Genomic DNA, 16,467 nt, shown 5'->3' with positions numbered 1-16,467 from the left:
GCTTTTTTAGTCAGGCGTCTCTGTTTACGTGAGAGGTAGATTTCCGAATTGTTGGTAGTGTTTGGGTCCTGGGTCCCAAAGTCAGATCCATCGTGCGTATTAATATTAATGAGTTCCGGCTCGGGCTCCTTTGGAATATTTTTCTCCGTATCGCTTGATGCGATTGCGAGGGTGACGTCTAGTATCTTCCCACACATCTTCAATAATATGTTTAATGCAAATTGTAAAGATGCAACAGACGCTTGCAAATCACCCAGGCTCGTACTGCCTTCTCCGTGTTCGCTGTTATTTTCTGGTTCCTGTGAGTCTAAATGAACGTCAAGATTAGGGGAAGCGGATAGTCTATCTAGCTCTTCCCGTTGTGAGGTTATCATCTGGTGTAAGTAACTATTGATTTGGTTGCTCGTGTTGCTTCGCGGCACCGGGGTCATGGCTCTCTGCATGGACAGGCAGAGGTCTAGCAATGAGTTATTGTCAATTACACTTTCCCCTAGACCCACTGAATTGTTCGTCCTGCTGTGAAGGCTCGGCTCCTTCTCCTCACTTAGCAATGGACTTGTGGGATTTGGAATGATCGGAGGTGGAAAGAAGTCAATAATAGTACCTCTTTCCTTCGGAGGAGGTTTCGTGCCCTTACTCTTATTCATCCTTGTGGTAGAGGTCCTGCCCTTCTGATTCCGAAGGTTGTACCTCGTGGCAGAGCACTTCTTGACAGTTAGCATAGTGGATTTATTCCTTCACTTCCGTAAGGGATCAAGGTGAGAAGGGAAAGAACCGTGGGAGAAATATCCAGCAAGATCGCCTTTTGCTGGTAATGTATATTGCTCCCTTCCACCCTTTCAGACGTTGGAAATCACGTACAAGGTATCTTCAGGATGTTTTAAACAAATCCTCAGGTGTTTAGCGCAGTTGTTACAAGGGCAAAATTAGTACTGCAATCAGTGGGCACAGGAATTGTGTCCTAGGCTCAGTTAAATAGCCTAAACTTTCCCTGATCCATAGTATGTATGAATAACTAAAACCCACGTTTATAAATTGCGCCTTTCCTTGCCTCTGGCTAACATGCCGTTGTTCCGAGCACGGGAAGACAGGAAAGGGAGCGTGGGGGGTACAGAAAGGTTCCAGGCAGCTGTGCTGAGTGCAATAGCACAGCGGATGTGCCTGATAGCAGGAGTAGAAGTCGAAAGGCAGGGGGAGAAGGGGAAAGGAAGAGGGAGGGGGGAGGGAGCACTATGGCCCGGGCTCACTTGGCAAAGGGGCGGCGCGAGAGGAGCCGGGGGTGAGGAGAATATTGATTCAATCCCCCGAGTCACCACTCGCTGTGCCTCACCTTTGCCGCGTTCGTCAGCGTTCCTGCAAGGTAGCTGCAGATAATTTGCAGGAGCTGTCCAGGCCTCGACTCGGCTCGGCACGGCTCCACTCCTCAACTCTCTCAGCTCTCCGCAGCTTTCACGCTAATGCAGGGTTCACCTTGGCTTCCACCGCTGCGCCTTGCCTCGTCTCGGCTCGTCTCGGCTCGTCGCACGTCTCTGGGTCGCAGCCTCTGGCTCATCGCTACTAGAGGAAAGCACCCAAAGGACCCAGTGTCCGCGTCAAGCCGCACCTACGAGCACACGCTCAGTCTCCAACAGCGTGACGTGGCCGCTTCCGACGCAATGCAATCCTAGGCGGTAATGGCCCGCCAGCTCAGCGGTTATTGCCATAGTAAATCAGTCAGTTCTTTGGTCCATCCATTCATCCATCTGTCTGTCCATCCATCCTGCCAAATATCCATCCACCTATCCATCCAGCTGTTCACCCATCCATCCACCCACCCATCCATCCAATCTCCATCCATCCACCCACCCAGCCACCCATCCATCCATCCATCCATCCATCCAATTTCCATCTATCCATCCATCCCCCACCCATCCATCCATCCACCCATCCATTCTCCATCCATACATCCATCCACCGACCGATCCATCCATCCATCCACTGATCCACCCGTCCAATCTCCACCCATCCATCCACCCATCCACCAACCCACTCATCCATTATCCATCCATCCAACCACCCATTCATCCACCCAGCCATCCATTCTCCATACATCCACACACCCGTCCAACCATCCACTGATGCACCCGCCCGTCCATCCATCCATGCATCCATCCACCCAACCATCCATCCATCCATCCATCCATTCAGCATTCATCCATCCATCCATCCAACCACCCATCCACCCGTCCACCCACCCGTCCATCAACCCGTCCGTCCATCCATCAATCCTCCATCCATTCATCCATCCACCCACCCCACCCATTGGCATAGCAGTCCTTTCCACTATCTGCCTTCCTCTTCACTGTTTCATGCTCTGAGGTCTGTGAAAAACATGGGGGTATTCTCCATGCAGACCCTGAGAATCCTCTAGTCAGGTGGCCAGGGGAGGGTATTCTCCCATAGAGACCCAGAGAATCCTCTATTCAGGTGGCCAGGGAGGTATTCTCCCATGTAGACTCAGAGCATCCTCTATTCAGGTGGCCAGGGTGGTATTCTCTCATGTAGACCCAGAGAATCCTCTATTCAGGTGGCCAGGGGCGGGTATTCTCCCATGTAGACCCAGAGAATCCTCTATTCAGGTGGCCAGGGGAAGGTATTCTCCCATTTAGACCCAAAGAATCCTCTATTCAGGTGGCCAGTTGGGGTATATTCTCCCATGTAGACCCAGAGAATCCTCTCTTCAGGTGGCCAGGGGAGGGTATTCTCCCATGTAGACCCTGAGAATCCTCTATTTAGGTGGCCAGGGGGATATTCTCCCATGTAGACCCAGAGGATCCTCTATTCAGGTGGCCAGGGGAGGGTATTCTCCCTTGTAGACCCAGAGAATCCTCCATTCAGGTGGCCAGGGGAGGTATTCTCTGAGAGAGATGCAGAGAATCCTCTATTCAGGTGGCCAGGGGAGGTATTCTCCCATGTAGACCCAGAGAATCCTCTATTCAGGTGGCATGGGGAGGTATTATCCCATGTAGACCCAGAGTATACTCTATTCAGATCGACAGGGGGGTATTCTCCCATGTAGATCCAGAGAATTCTTTATTCAGGTGGCCATAGGGGGCATTTTCCCATGTAGACCCAGAGAATCCTCTATTCAGGTGGCCATGGGAGGGCATTCTCCCATGTAGACCCAGAGAATACTCTATTTAGGTGGCCAGGGGGAATATTCTCCCATGTAGACCCAGAGAATCCTCTATTCACGTGGCCATTGGAGGGCATTCTCCCATGTAGACCCAGAGAATCCACTATTCAGGTGACCAGAGGAGGTATTCTCCCATGTAGACCCTGAGAATGCTCTAGTCAGGTGGCCAGGGGAGGTATTCTCCGAGAGAGATGCAGAGAATCCTCTATTCAGGTGCCAGGGGAGGGTATTCTCCCATGTAGACCCATAGAATCCTCCATTCAGGTGGCCAGGGGAGGTATTCTCCGAGAGAGATGCAGAGAATCCTCTATTCAGGTGGCATGGGGAGGTATTCTCCCATGTAGACCCAGAGAATCTCCTGTTCAGATCGCCAGGGGGGTATTCTCGCATAGAGACCCAGAGAATCCTCTATTCAGGTGGCCGGGGGGGGTATTCTCCCATGTAGATCCAGAGAATTCTTTATTCAGGTGGCCATAGGGGGCATTTTCCCATATAGACCCAGAGAATCCTCTTTTCAGGTGGCCATGGGAGGGCATTCTCCCATGTAGACCCAGAGAATCCTCTACTTAGGTGGGCAGGGGGGATATTCTCCCATGTAGACCCAGAGAATCCTCTATTCACGTGGCCATGGGAGGGCATTCTCCCATGTAGACCCAGAGAATCCACTATTCAGGTGGCCAGGGGAGGTATTCTCCCATGTAGACCCTGTGAATGCTCTAGTCAGTTGGCCAGGGGGGTATTTGCAAATGTAGACCCAGAGAATCCTCTATTCAGATGGTCAGGGGTATTCTGCCATGCAGACCCAGAGAATCCTCTATTCAGGTGGCCAGGGGATTGGTATTCTCCCATGTAGACCCAGATAATCCTCTATTCAGGGGGCCATGGGAGGGCATTCTCCCATGTAGACCCAGAGAATCCACTATTCAGGCGGCCTGGGGAGGGGATTCTCCCTTAGAGACTCAGAGCATCCTCTATTCAAGTGGGCAGGGGGGTATTCTCCCATGTAGATTCAGAGAATCCTCTAGTCAGGTGGCCAGGGGAGGTATTCTCCCATGTAGACCCTGAGAATCCTCTAGTCAGGTGGCATGGGGGTATTCTCCCATGTAGACCCAGAGAATCCTCTATTCAGGTGGCCAGGGGAGGGTATTCTCCCATTTAGACCCAAAGAATCCTCTATTCAGGTGGCCAGTTGCGGGGTATTCTCCCATGTAGACACAGAGAATCCTCTCTTCAGGTGGCCAGGGGGGGATATTCTCCCATGTAGACCCAGAGAATCCTCTATTCAGGTGGCCAGGGGAGGGTATTCTCCCTTGTAGACCCAGAGGATACTCTATTTAGGTGGCCTGGGGGGATATTCTCCCATGTAGACCCAGAGAATCCTCCATTCAGGTGGCCAGGGGAGGTATTCTCTGAGAGAGATGCAGAGAATCCTCTATTCAGGTGGCCAGGGGAGGTATTCTCCCATGTAGACCCAGAGAATCCTCTATTCAGGTGGCATGGGGAGGTATTCTCCCATGTAGACCCAGAGTATCCTCTATTCAGATCGACAGGGGGGTATTCTCCCATGTAGATCCAGAAAATTCTTTATTCAGGTGGCCATAGGGGGCATTTTCCCATGTAGACCCAGAGAATCCTCTATTCAGGTGGCATTGGGAGGGCATTCTCCCATGTAGACCCAGAGAATACTCTATTTAGGTGGCCAGGGGGGATATTCTCCCATGTAGACCCAGAGAATCCTCTAGTCACGTGGCCATTGGAGGGCATTCTCCCATGTAGACCCAGAGAATCCACTATTCAGGTGGCCAGGGGAGGTATTCTCCCATGTAGACCCTGAGAATGCTCTAGGCAGGTGGCCAGGGGGGTATTCTCCCATGTAGACCCAGAGAATCCTCTATTCAGATGGTCAGGGGGTATTCTCCCATGCAGACCCAGAGAATCCTCTATTCAGGTGGCCAGGGGATTGGTATTCTCCCATGTAGACCCGGAGAATCCTCTATTCAGGTGGCCATGGGAGGGCATTCTCCCATGTAGACCCAGAGAATCCACTATTCAGGATGCCTGGGGAGGGTATTCTCCCATGGAGACTCAGAGCATCCTCTATTCAAGTGGGCAAGGGGGTATTCTCCCATGTAGACTCTGAGAATGCTCTAGTCAAGTGGGCAAGGGGGTATTCTCCCATGTAGACTCTGAGAATCCTCTAGTCAGGTGGCCAGGGGAGGTATTCTCCCATAGAGACCAGGAGAATCCTCTATTCAGGTGGCCAGGGGGGTATTCTCCCATGTACACTCAGAGAATCCTCTATTCAGGTGGCCAGGGTGGTATTCTCTCATGTAGACCCAGAGAATCCTCTATTCAGGTGGCCAGGGGGATATTCTCCCATGTAGACCCAGAGAATCCTCTATTCAGGTGGCCAGGGGAGGGTATTCTCCCATAGAGACCGAGAGAATATTCTATTCAGGTGGCCGGGGGGGTATTATCCCATAGAGACCCAGAAAATCCTCTATTCAAGTGGCCAGGGTGGGTATTCTTCCATGTAGACCCAGAGAATCCTCTATTCAGGTGGCCAGGGGGTTCTCCCATGTGGACCCAGACAATCCTCTATTCAGATGGCATGGGGAGGTACTCTCCCATAGAGACCTAGAGCGTCCTCTATTCAGGTGGCCGTGGGGGGGAGGGGGTATTCTCCCATAGAGACCCAGAGAATCCTATATTCAGGTGCCCAAGGGTATTCTCCCATGTAGACCCAGAGAATCCTCTATTCTGGGGGCCAGGGGAGGTAATCTCCCATAGAGACCCAGAGAATCTTCTATTCAGGTGGCCAGGTGGGGGGGTGTTCTCCCATGTAGATCCAGAGAATCCTCTATTCAGGTGGCCAGGGGGGTATTCTCCCATAGAGAACCAGAGAATCCTCTATTCAGGGGGCCAGGGGGGTATTCTCCCATAGAGAACCAGAGAATCCTCTATTCAAGTGGCCAGGGGGGTATTCTCCCATGTAGACCCAGAGAATCCTCTATTCAGGTGGCCGGGGGGTGGTTCTCCCATGTAGAGCCAGAGAATCCTCTATTCAGGTGGCCAGGGAGGGTATTCTCCCATGTAGACCCATAGAATCCTCTATTCAGGTGGCCAGGGAGGTAATCTCCCACAGAGATGCAGAGAATCCTCTATTCTGGTGGCCAGGGGGGGAGGGGTTCTCCCATGTAGACCCAAAGAATCCTCTATTCAGGTGGCCAGGGAGGTAATCTCCCATAGAGACCCAGAGAATCCTCTATTCAGGTGTCCAGGTGGGGGTATTCTCCCATGTAGACCCAGAGAATCCTCTATTCAGGTGGCCTGGGGGGTATTCTCCCATAGAGACCCAGCGAATCCTCTATTCAGGTGGCCAGGGGGGTATTCTCCCATGTACACTCAGAAAATCCTCTATTCAGGTGGTCAGGGTGGTATTCTCTCATGTAGACCCAGAGAATCCTCTATTCAGGTGGCCAGGGGGATATTCTCCCATGTAGACCCAGAGAATCCTCTATTCAGGTGGCCAGGGGAGGGTATTCTCCCATAGAGACGGAGAGAATATTCTATTCAGGTGGCCGGGGGGGTATTATCCCATAGAGACCCAGAAAATCCTCTATTCAAGTGGCCAGGGTGGGTATTCTTCCATGTAGACCCAGAGAATCCTCTATTCAGGTGGCAAGGGGGTTCTCCCATGTGGACCCAGACAATCCTCTATTCAGATGGCATGGGGAGGTACTCTCCCATAGAGACCTAGAGCATCCTCTATTCAGGTGGCCGTGGGGGGGAGGGGGTATTCTCCCATAGAGACCCAGAGAATCCTATATTCAGGTGCCCAAGGGTATTCTCCCATGTAGACCCAGAGAATCCTCTATTCTGGGGGCCAGGGGAGGTAATCTCCCATAGAGACCCAGAGAATCTTCTATTCAGGTGGCCAGGTGGGGGGGTGTTCTCCCATGTAGATCCAGAGAATCCTCTATTCAGGTGGCCAGGGGGGTATTCTCCCATAGAGAACCAGAGAATCCTCTATTCAGGGGGCCAGGGGGGTATTCTCCCATAGAGAACCAGAGAATCCTCTATTCAAGTGGCCAGGGGGGTATTCTCCCATGTAGACCCAGAGAATCCTCTATTCAGGTGGCCAGGGGGTGGTTCTCCCATGTAGAGCCAGGGAATCCTCTATTCAGGTGGCCAGGGAGGGTATTCTCCCATGTAGACCCATAGAATCCTCTATTCAGGTGGCCAGGGAGGTAATCTCCCACAGAGATGCAGAGAATCCTCTATTCTGGTGGCCAGGGGGGAGGGGTTCTCCCATGTAGACCCAAAGAATCCTCTATTCAGGTGGCCAGGGAGGTAATCTCCCATAGAGACCCAGAGAATCCTCTATTCAGGTGTCCAGGTGGGGGTATTCTCCCATGTAGACCCAGCGAATCCTCTATTCAGGTGGCCAGGGGGGGTATTCTCCCATAGAGAACCAGAGAATGCTCTATTCAGGGGGCCGGGAGGTATTCTCCCATTTAGACCCAGAGAATCCTCTATTCAGGTGGCCAGGGGGCGGGAGGTATTCTCCCATGGAGACACCGAGAGTCCTCTATTCAGGTGGCTAGGGGAGGTATTTTCCCATAGAGACCCAGATAATCCTTCATTCAGGTGGCCAGTGCGGGTATTATCCCATGTTGAGCGAGAGAATCCTCTATTCAGGGGGCAGGATAGGTATTCTCACATGTAGACCCAGAGAATGTCTATTCAGGTGGCCAGGGGGGTATTCTCCCATAGAGACCCAGTGAATCCTCTATTCAGGTGGCCAGGGGGGTATTCTCCCATAGAGAACCAGAGAATCCTCTATTCAAGTGGCCAGGGCGGGTATTCTCCCATGTAGAGCCAGAGAGTCCTCTATTCAGGTTGCCAGGGGAGGTATTCTCCCATAGAGACCCAGTGAATCCTCTATTCAGGTGGCCAGGGGGGTATTCTCCCATGTAGAGCCAGAGAATCATCTATTCAGGTGGCCGGGGAGGGTATTCTCACATGTAGACCCATAGAATCCTCTATTGGTATTATCCCATAGAAACCCAGAGAATCCTCTATTCAGGTGGCCAGGGCAGGTATTCTCCCATAGAGACCCAGAGAATCCTCTATTCAGGTGGCCAGGGGGGTATTCTTACATGTAAACCCAGAGAATCCTCTATTCAGATGACCAGGGGGGTATTCTCCCATGTAGACACAGAGAATCCTCTATTCAGGTGGCCTGGGAATGTATTCTCCCATGTAGACTCAGAGAATCCTATATTCAGGTGGCCAGGGGAGGTATTCTCCCATAGAGACCCAGAGAATCCTCTATTCAGGTGGCCAGGGGAGGTATTCTCCCATAGAGGCCCAGAGAATCTTCTATTCAGGTGGCCAGGGGAGGTATTCTCACATAGAGACCCAGAGAATCCTCTATTCAGATGACCAGGGGGGTATTCTCCCATGTAGACACAGAGAATCCTCTATTCAGGTGGCCTGGGAATGTATTCTCCCATGTAGACTCAGAGAATCCTATATTCAGGTGGCCAGGGGAGGTATTCTCCCATAGAGACCCAGAGAATCCTCTATTCAGGTGGCCAGGGGAGGTATTCTCCCATAGAGGCCCAGAGAATCTTCTATTCAGGTGGCCAGGGGAGGTATTCTCCCATGTAGACCCAGAGAATCCTCTATTCAGGTGGCCTGGGAATGTATTCTCCCATGTAGACTCAGAGAATTGTCTATTCAGGTGGCCAGGGGAGGTATTCTCCCATGTAGATCCAGTGAATCCTCTATTCAGGTGGCCTGGGGGGAGGTGGGGGGTATTTTCCCATAGAGACCCAGAGAATCCTCTATTCAGGTGGCCAGGGGAGGTATTCTCCCATGTAGACCCAGAGAATCCTCTATTCAGGTGGCATGGGGAGGTATTCTCCCATAAAGACCCAGAAAATCCTCTATTCGGGTGGCCAGGGGAGAGCCATTTCTTTTGGATCCCAACCTTGGAGATGGACACGCCAGGGAGGATAACCTGGGATGGGAAGTCCAGGGCTGCCCTCGGGAGAATACCCTGGGAGAAACACAGTATTCCCATGGGACAATAGATGGACGAATCCCAGAAGCCTTTGTGGGCTATGCAGGCCCCATTGCACCTAACCCAAGAGAGAGACAAACTGATTATTCCAGAGCAACCACGGTGAAAGGGGGAAACAATGTGAAACAAAAACAAACCTCAATTCAAATGGTTCTTGGTGCTGCCCCCGTTCAAATCATGGGAAGGGTTACACAGGCCAGTGCTCGCATATCTGAGTGAGTAACACAGGAAATCATTTAATACAGAGAGAATCATCTTTTGTTTACTGAATTAGGGCCAACTGGTCTTCTATTCTTCACCAATCACCTGGTAATAACATAGCCTGTCAATGTCAAATCACATCTCACCCCATCCCCTCCTGCCCATTTTCAACAAATACTGAGATAAGGAAGATGCGACTAAGATCAGTAAAGATTACCCATAAGAATAACATGAGGAAAATTAGGGCAACCTATCATAGAAACAACTCAGAATGTCCCACTAATAGAGTCAGGCAGGGTCAGGCATTTGATAGTAACCATTCACACCTGACTCCACTTGACTGTTTTTTTCTCTATAAAAGGTGTGGTCTAACAGAGATGTACAAGCGAGTAGGAGAACAATCAGGAGAGCGAGCTGAGAGGAGAACCGAGACACCAGAGTTGCCCAGGACCAGAGGCCAGAGACCGGTATACCGTGACGCTGAGGAACTGCAGTGCGAGAGAGGAGAAGTGTGGCGAGGGAGTCGTAACTCCAGATAGCCTAAAAGGGGCAGCGTATGGGAACCGAGAGGTGTGCTGGAACGCGTAAGAAAGAGGACTGCATTTGTGGGAGTGTTCAATGGAAGCCAACGGGAATATTTCAAAGAGTGCAAAGGCATTGATACAATATAAGTGGGAAGACGCGCAGTTGTGCAAGAATAAAGAAAGTAAAATTGAACAGTGAAGTAATGTGAATTCAAAGGGGGCTAGTAGCCTGTGAAAAAGGTGCAAGAGGCACCAAAGGAAATGAAAAAGGTGCAAGAGGCATGAAAGGAAAGGAAAAAGGTGCAAGTGGCACGAAAGGAAAGGAAAAAGGTGCAAGAGGCACGAAAGGAAATCAAAAAGGTGCAAGAGGCACGAAATGAAAGTAAAAAGGTGCAAGTGGCACGAAAGGAAATCAAAAAGCTGCAAGAGGCGCGAAGGGAAATGAAAAAGGTGCAAGAGGCACGAAAGGAAATGAAAAAGGTGCAAGAGGCATGAAATGAAAGTAAAAAGGTGCAAGAGGCACAAAAGGAAAAGAAAAAGGTGCAAGAGGCACAAAGGGAAATGAAAAAGGTTCAAGAGGCACGAAAGGAAAGGAAAAAGGTGCAAGAGGCACGAAAGGAAATCAAAAAGGTGCAAGAGGCACGAAATGAAAGTAAAAAGGTGCAAGAGGCACGAAAGGAAATCAAAAAGGTGCAAGAGGCGCGAAGGGAAATGAAAAAGGTGCAAGAGGCATGAAATGAAAGTAAAAAGGTGCAAGAGGCACGAAAGGAAATGAAAAAGGTGCAAGAGGCACGAAGGGAAATGAAAAAGGTGCAAGAGTCACGAAAGGAAAGAATAATGCAAAAAGGGTGCGAGTGACCCGAAAAGACAGAAACAAGGACAGAGGTGTGTGGTAAAGTAGAAGAAGCGTGCAAGAGGCATGACACACGAAAGGAGTAAAGGTCAGTGCAAGTGTGCACGCCAAAGGGAAAGGAGCACACAAAAAACAAAGAGAGGGGCAAGAGGGTCAGAGTGGTCATGCCGAGGAAAAGCAAAGAGCCTGGCCCTTTTGAAAACCTCTGACTTTACCCCATGAGAGGATGGCATGTAAGAAAGAACATATATATGGAAAAGGCACATCCTGAACATATACATTGGTGCTTTGAACTAGAGGCGCCTGAGCTTGAGGAAGGACGCCCTGAGCCATCAAGAAGGAACTGTGATATATATTGCTTTGTGTTTTGGAAAGCTGGAAGAGGCCTGAGCTTGGGGAAGGGAACCCCGAGAGGCCCATTGAAGAATGTAAAGTGAACAAGTTGAAGCTTGGGGAAGAGAACGCCCAGGAACTCAAGGACATTGAAGGTACTGGAATTCACTATAAGAGCCCTGTGGAGAAGGTGTTTTGAATAGCCCTGTACAGTGAGCACATCTTTGTGACATTAACCCAGCTGCACCTAGTGAGAAGAACACTTGAAACCAACTCTGGTTTGCCATTTTTGGTGAACTGCTATGTTTACTTTTTCAAAAGACTTAGGGCCTCATTACAACTTGTGCGGAATGGGTTTAACGGCGCCGGTAATGGTGCCGGCGCCGTTAAACCCACTCCGCACTATCACGAGGTTCCCTCGCGGGACCCGCTCTGGACGTCTGTTTTTTCCAGACATCCATAGCGCGTCCCGCGAGGGGACCAGGGAGCTAACAAAGGACCCGTTCGTAATGGGCCCGTTGTTAGCTCCCTCCCCATTCCCATTGAGCCCTAAGAGGGCTCAAATGGGAATGGGGCAGGACCGGGCTCGGGTTCCCTGAAGGAGGAAATACCGGGCCCGCCATACTCAGAATGGGCCGGTGTTTCCCCATTCAGGGGACCCGGACACGATTTTGGGGGCAGTCATGCTACCTCCAAAGTCGTAATGAGGCCCCCTGTGTATCTCTTGATACCATGCCTGCCTCACAGGTCGGACCTGGGACATGGACACATCTATAACCGCTGGACTTCGTTGCCTTTTTCCAATTCCAGTTTTTCTTTTTTACCTATGTTTCTAGTAAGAAAGTTCAGGGAGGTAACTGTCAGGTGGGGGGATGGGTAAACAACCTGCCAGTCTCAGGCTCCAATCATTGTGGGCTAACGCAGGCTCCCATTGGTGAGAAGCCTATACAGTGGGTAGTATTTAGTTAGGGTCCAATAACAGCCATTAATGCCTGCAAAGGACGATCCCATTGTGTTGCCCACGCTACATACATGATACATATTTGAACATGTGCTCACCTGTCAGATCTATCCACTCTTCAGAGGTGAAGAGGTTCTTTAAATGGCTGTCCTTGAATCCCAGCATCTGCTCCACCCCATGAAAGAAGCGCAGCTCGTCCTCTTGGGGGATTGTGTCCTCGATTGTGACAGGGGGCAGCAGGAACTTCACGCACCTGCCGAAGCTGGCTGTGCGCTCCCGCGCCAGTCCATCCCTGTCCGCCCCTGGCCCTTTAAGCGCATTGGCAGAAGGCACCTGGGTGACATCAGCCTGTGCCTGGTCCAGGGTCTCCTGCTCCTTGGAGATGTTCTCAGGGTCAGATGGGGGGGCGATTCTCTCAATGCCTCCCTTCTCTGGTTCCTCCCCAAGGGTCCTCTGCTCTGCAAACACTCTTGCGGAATGTGGGGTGTTGGCCGTATCTCCCTGCCTTCCCTCACCTTGCGGCTGCTGAAGGGTCCTCTGCTCCACAGGCTCCAGAGACAGGCTTGCAGACTCACAGGCTGGGGGCATGTCTGGATACCTTCCTCCACACTGCGCCTGCTCAAGGGTCCTCTCCTCCACAGGCTCCAGGGACAGGCTTGCAGACTGAGGGGCTGGGGGTATGTCTGGATACCTTCCTCCACACTGCGCCTGCTCAAGGGTCCTCTCCTCCACAGGCTCCAGAGACAGGCTTGCAGACTGAGGGGCTGGGGGTATGTCTGGATACCTTCCTCCACACTGCGCCTGCTCAAGGGTCCTTTCCTCCACAGGCTCCAGAGACAGGCTTGCAGACTGAGGGGCTGGGGGTATGTCTGGATACCTTCCTCCACACTGCGCCTGCTCAAGGGTCCTCTGCTCCACAGGCTCCAGAGACAGGCTTGCAGACTCACAGGCTGGGGACATGACTGGATACCTTCCTCCACACTGCGGCTGCTCAAGGGTCCTCTCCTCCACAGGCTCCAGAGACAGGCTTGCAGACTGAGGGGCTGGGGTTATAGCTCCATTTCTTCCCACGTGCGTTGCCTGTGCAAGGCCCCCCTGCTCTATAGGCTCCATACACAGGCTCCAAGGTTGAGGGGGTTGAGTTATCCCCCCATTCCTCCCCTCATCTTGGCCCGGCTGCCAACTCGTCTGGTGCACAGGCTCCGTTGATGGACTCCCCGGCTGAGGGGTGTGGGTCATAACCCCCGCTATCGCTCCACAGGTGCACAACAATCTCACCTAAATGCCTGCCGCAGCCCCTGTCTCGTGTCCGCTTCCGACCGGATCACATCTCCTGCCGGGATCTGCTCGCCTGCCTCGGATTCACTGGCTGATTGGGGGGAAGTGGGAGAAAGGACAGCACAGCCCAACCCCGAGCTGCCGACTGACCCCCAGCGCCAGCGGGCTGTAATTCCATTATTGGTCTGAACCGAGCGATTAGCATAAGCCCCTCCATCTCCCCCTCACTTCATCTCTAAATCTCTCCGGAGAGCGCAGCGCAGCTGTGCAGAGAATTAGCTCCCCTGTCCTTCCGGCACTTCCAGCCTCTGGCCTGTCTGCCCACAAGCAAAGAGACAAGGCCAGGCCAGCTAGAGTCGTACAGGTGGCATGCAGCTCACACTCCGCCGACCCCTCACAGAGACATGACATCAGAGAAAACGAATTGTACAAAGGTTATGTTAAGGTCTATGGTCTTTTATAGAGCGCTAAGGGCCGAGGCATCAAAGCACTAATATTTATTTTTATTTATTGTTTACATTTGTAAAGCGCACTAACAGCCCGTGGGCATCGAGGCGCTGTTACAAGAGATTGTCTCAGTTACAGTAAGGTTACATTGCTCATGGTTACAGTGAGCGTATGATCATACAAAAACACGTGTTTAAAAGGTTACAAGAATAGGTGGTTACAGGACAGTATATCATACAGAAAACCATTGCGACCAGTATGGCTCCATTCATACAAACAGATAGTTTTGATCGCTTTCCGGAATTCTAAGTGAGATTAAATACCCCTAAAGTGAGATGGTAACGTGTTCAGAGTGGTGGAACTTCCCTGGAAGAGGGGCAGATGTTCCCTGTGAAGAGTGGTGGATTTTGCCTGTGCAGAGGGGCAGATGTTCCCTGTGCAGAGTGGTGGAACTTCCCTGGACAGAGGGGCAGATGTTCCCTGTGCAGAGTGGTGGAACTTCCCTAGACAGAGGGGCAGATGTTCCCTGTGCAGAGTGGTGGATTATCCCTAGACAGAGGGGCAGATGTTCCCTGTGCAGAGTGGTGGATTATCCCTAGACAGAGGGGCAGATGTTCCCTGTGCAGAGTGGTGGATTATCCCTAGACAGAGGGGCAGATGTTCCCTGTGCAGAGTGGTGGAACTTCCCTGGACAGAGGGGCAGATGTTCCCTGTGCAGAGTGGTGGAACTTCCCTGGACAGAGGGGCAGATGTTGGCTGTGCAGAGTGGTGGAACTTCCCTAGACAGAGGGGCAGATGTTCCCTGTGCAGAGTGGTGGATTATCCCTAGACAGAGGGGCAGATGTTCCCTGTGCAGAGTGGTGGAACTTCCCTGGACAGAGGGGCAGATGTTCCCTGTGCAGAGTGGTGGAACTTCCCTGGACAGAGGGGCAGATGTTCCCTGTGCAGTGTGGTGGATTATCCCTGGACAGAGGGGCAGATGTTCCCTGTGCAGAGTGGTGGATTATCCCTAGACAGAGGGGCAGATGTTCCCTGTGCAGAGTGGTGGATTATCCCTAGACAGAGGGGCAGATGTTCCCTGTGCAGAGTGGTGGATTATCCCTAGACAGAGGGGCAGATGTTCCCTGTGCAGAGTGGTGGAACTTCCCTGGACAGAGGGGCAGATGTTCCCTGTGCAGAGTGGTGGAACTTCCCTGGACAGAGGGGCAGATGTTGCCTGTGCAGAGTGGTGGAACTTCCCTAGACAGAGGGGCAGATGTTCCCTGTGCAGAGTGGTGGATTATCCCTAGACAGAGGGGCAGATGTTCCCTGTGCAGAGTGGTGGAACTTCCCTGGACAGAGGGGCAGATGTTCCCTGTGCAGAGTGGTGGAACTTCCCTGGACAGAGGGGCAGATGTTCCCTGTGCAGTGTGGTGGATTATCCCTGGACAGAGGGGCAGATTTTCCCTGTGCAGAGTGGTGGATTATCCCTGGACAGAGGGGCAGATTTTCCCCGTGCAGGGTGGTGGATTATCCCTGGACAGAGGGACAGATTTTCCCTGTGCAGAGTGGTGGAACTTCCCTGGACAGAGGGGCAGATGTTCCCTGTGCAGAGTGGTGGAACTTCCCTGGACAGAGGGGCAGATGTTCCCTGAAAAGAGTGGTGGAACTTCCCTGGACAGAGGGGCAGATGTTCCCTGTTGTCATGCCTGCGCCATGGGCGCATCCATTTACGCTCAATTTGGACTATATGTTTATCATTTATTTACAACAGACTCTTGGATCCATCTATATTTACTTTGGGAACTTTATTTCCCATTTGCGAGACTTTGCTGCTTAATTATTATTTCCAACAAACTACGCATACCATAATGCACCTGGCTACAAGCATCGATTCCTGGCTGTTCCTATTGGTTATCAAAGGAACTACACCCCCCAGAAGCCCTAGAGACTTGCCCTGCTTCCACCAGCCCAGGAACAGAAAGGGAGGTGGCCGATTGCCTGCAGGTGTGCTTAGCCAGGTGCAACCAATTAGCCTGCCTCTGTGCTGGGCTAGGCAGTATAAAGGCTGCTGCCTGCAGTGGCTCAGCCTCTTGCATCTGAGAGTCCTTCCTCCACCTTTTGCATCTTCCTACGGATCTTGTATGCTGCTTACCTTCACTCCTGCTTGGACCCTGCCTTGTTGCTTGCTCCACCCTGCTGCCTTCAGCCATAGCCTTCCAGGCTCCCTGCCTCACAGCCCTGCTCCTCTGGGCTCTCCACACTGCAGCTGATCACGCTCTGCTGCCTTCCAGCCTCCGCCCTTGCCCTGCCGGGCTCTCCACATTGCAGCCGATCACGCTCTGCTGCCTTCCAGCCTCCGCCCTTGCCCTGCCGGGCTCTCCACATTGCAGCCGATCACGCTCTGCTGCCTTCCAGCCTCCGCCCTTGCCCTGCCGGGCTCTCCACATTGCAGCCGATCACGCTCTGCTGCCTTCCAGCCTCCGCCCTTGCCCTGCCGGGCTCTCTACATTGCAGCCGATCACGCTCTGCTGCCTTCCAGCCTCCGCCCTTGCCCTGCCGGTCTCTCCACATTGCAGCTGATCACGCTCTGCTGCCTTCCAGCCTCTGCCCTTGCCCTGCCGG

The 16,467-nt window shown here is 52.2% G+C and overlaps 1 protein-coding gene across 2 annotated transcripts in view; it reads right to left on the bottom strand.

Moving 5' to 3' along the window:
• LOC138504590 (uncharacterized) overlaps positions 1-13,650 on the bottom strand; it is a 341,200-nt gene extending 327,550 nt beyond the window's left edge. The window contains exon 1 of one of the 2 annotated variants that reach the window (XM_069625178.1): positions 12,237-13,650. In XM_069625178.1, coding sequence (XP_069481279.1) covers positions 12,237-13,377 — 1,141 coding nt within the window. In that variant the 5' untranslated portion in view covers positions 13,378-13,650. The remainder of the gene's footprint in view (positions 1-12,236) is intronic. The other variant, XM_069625177.1, reaches the window with a different exon arrangement.
• Between the last annotated feature and the right edge of the window lie 2,817 nt (positions 13,651-16,467).

Source organism: Ambystoma mexicanum, chromosome 11, assembly GCF_040938575.1.
Source record: "Ambystoma mexicanum isolate Mex_15411 chromosome 11, UKY_AmexF1_1, whole genome shotgun sequence".
In the NCBI taxonomy this organism is placed as follows: Eukaryota; Metazoa; Chordata; class Amphibia; order Caudata; family Ambystomatidae; genus Ambystoma; species Ambystoma mexicanum.
This window is presented reverse-complemented; position numbering and strand designations above follow the sequence as displayed.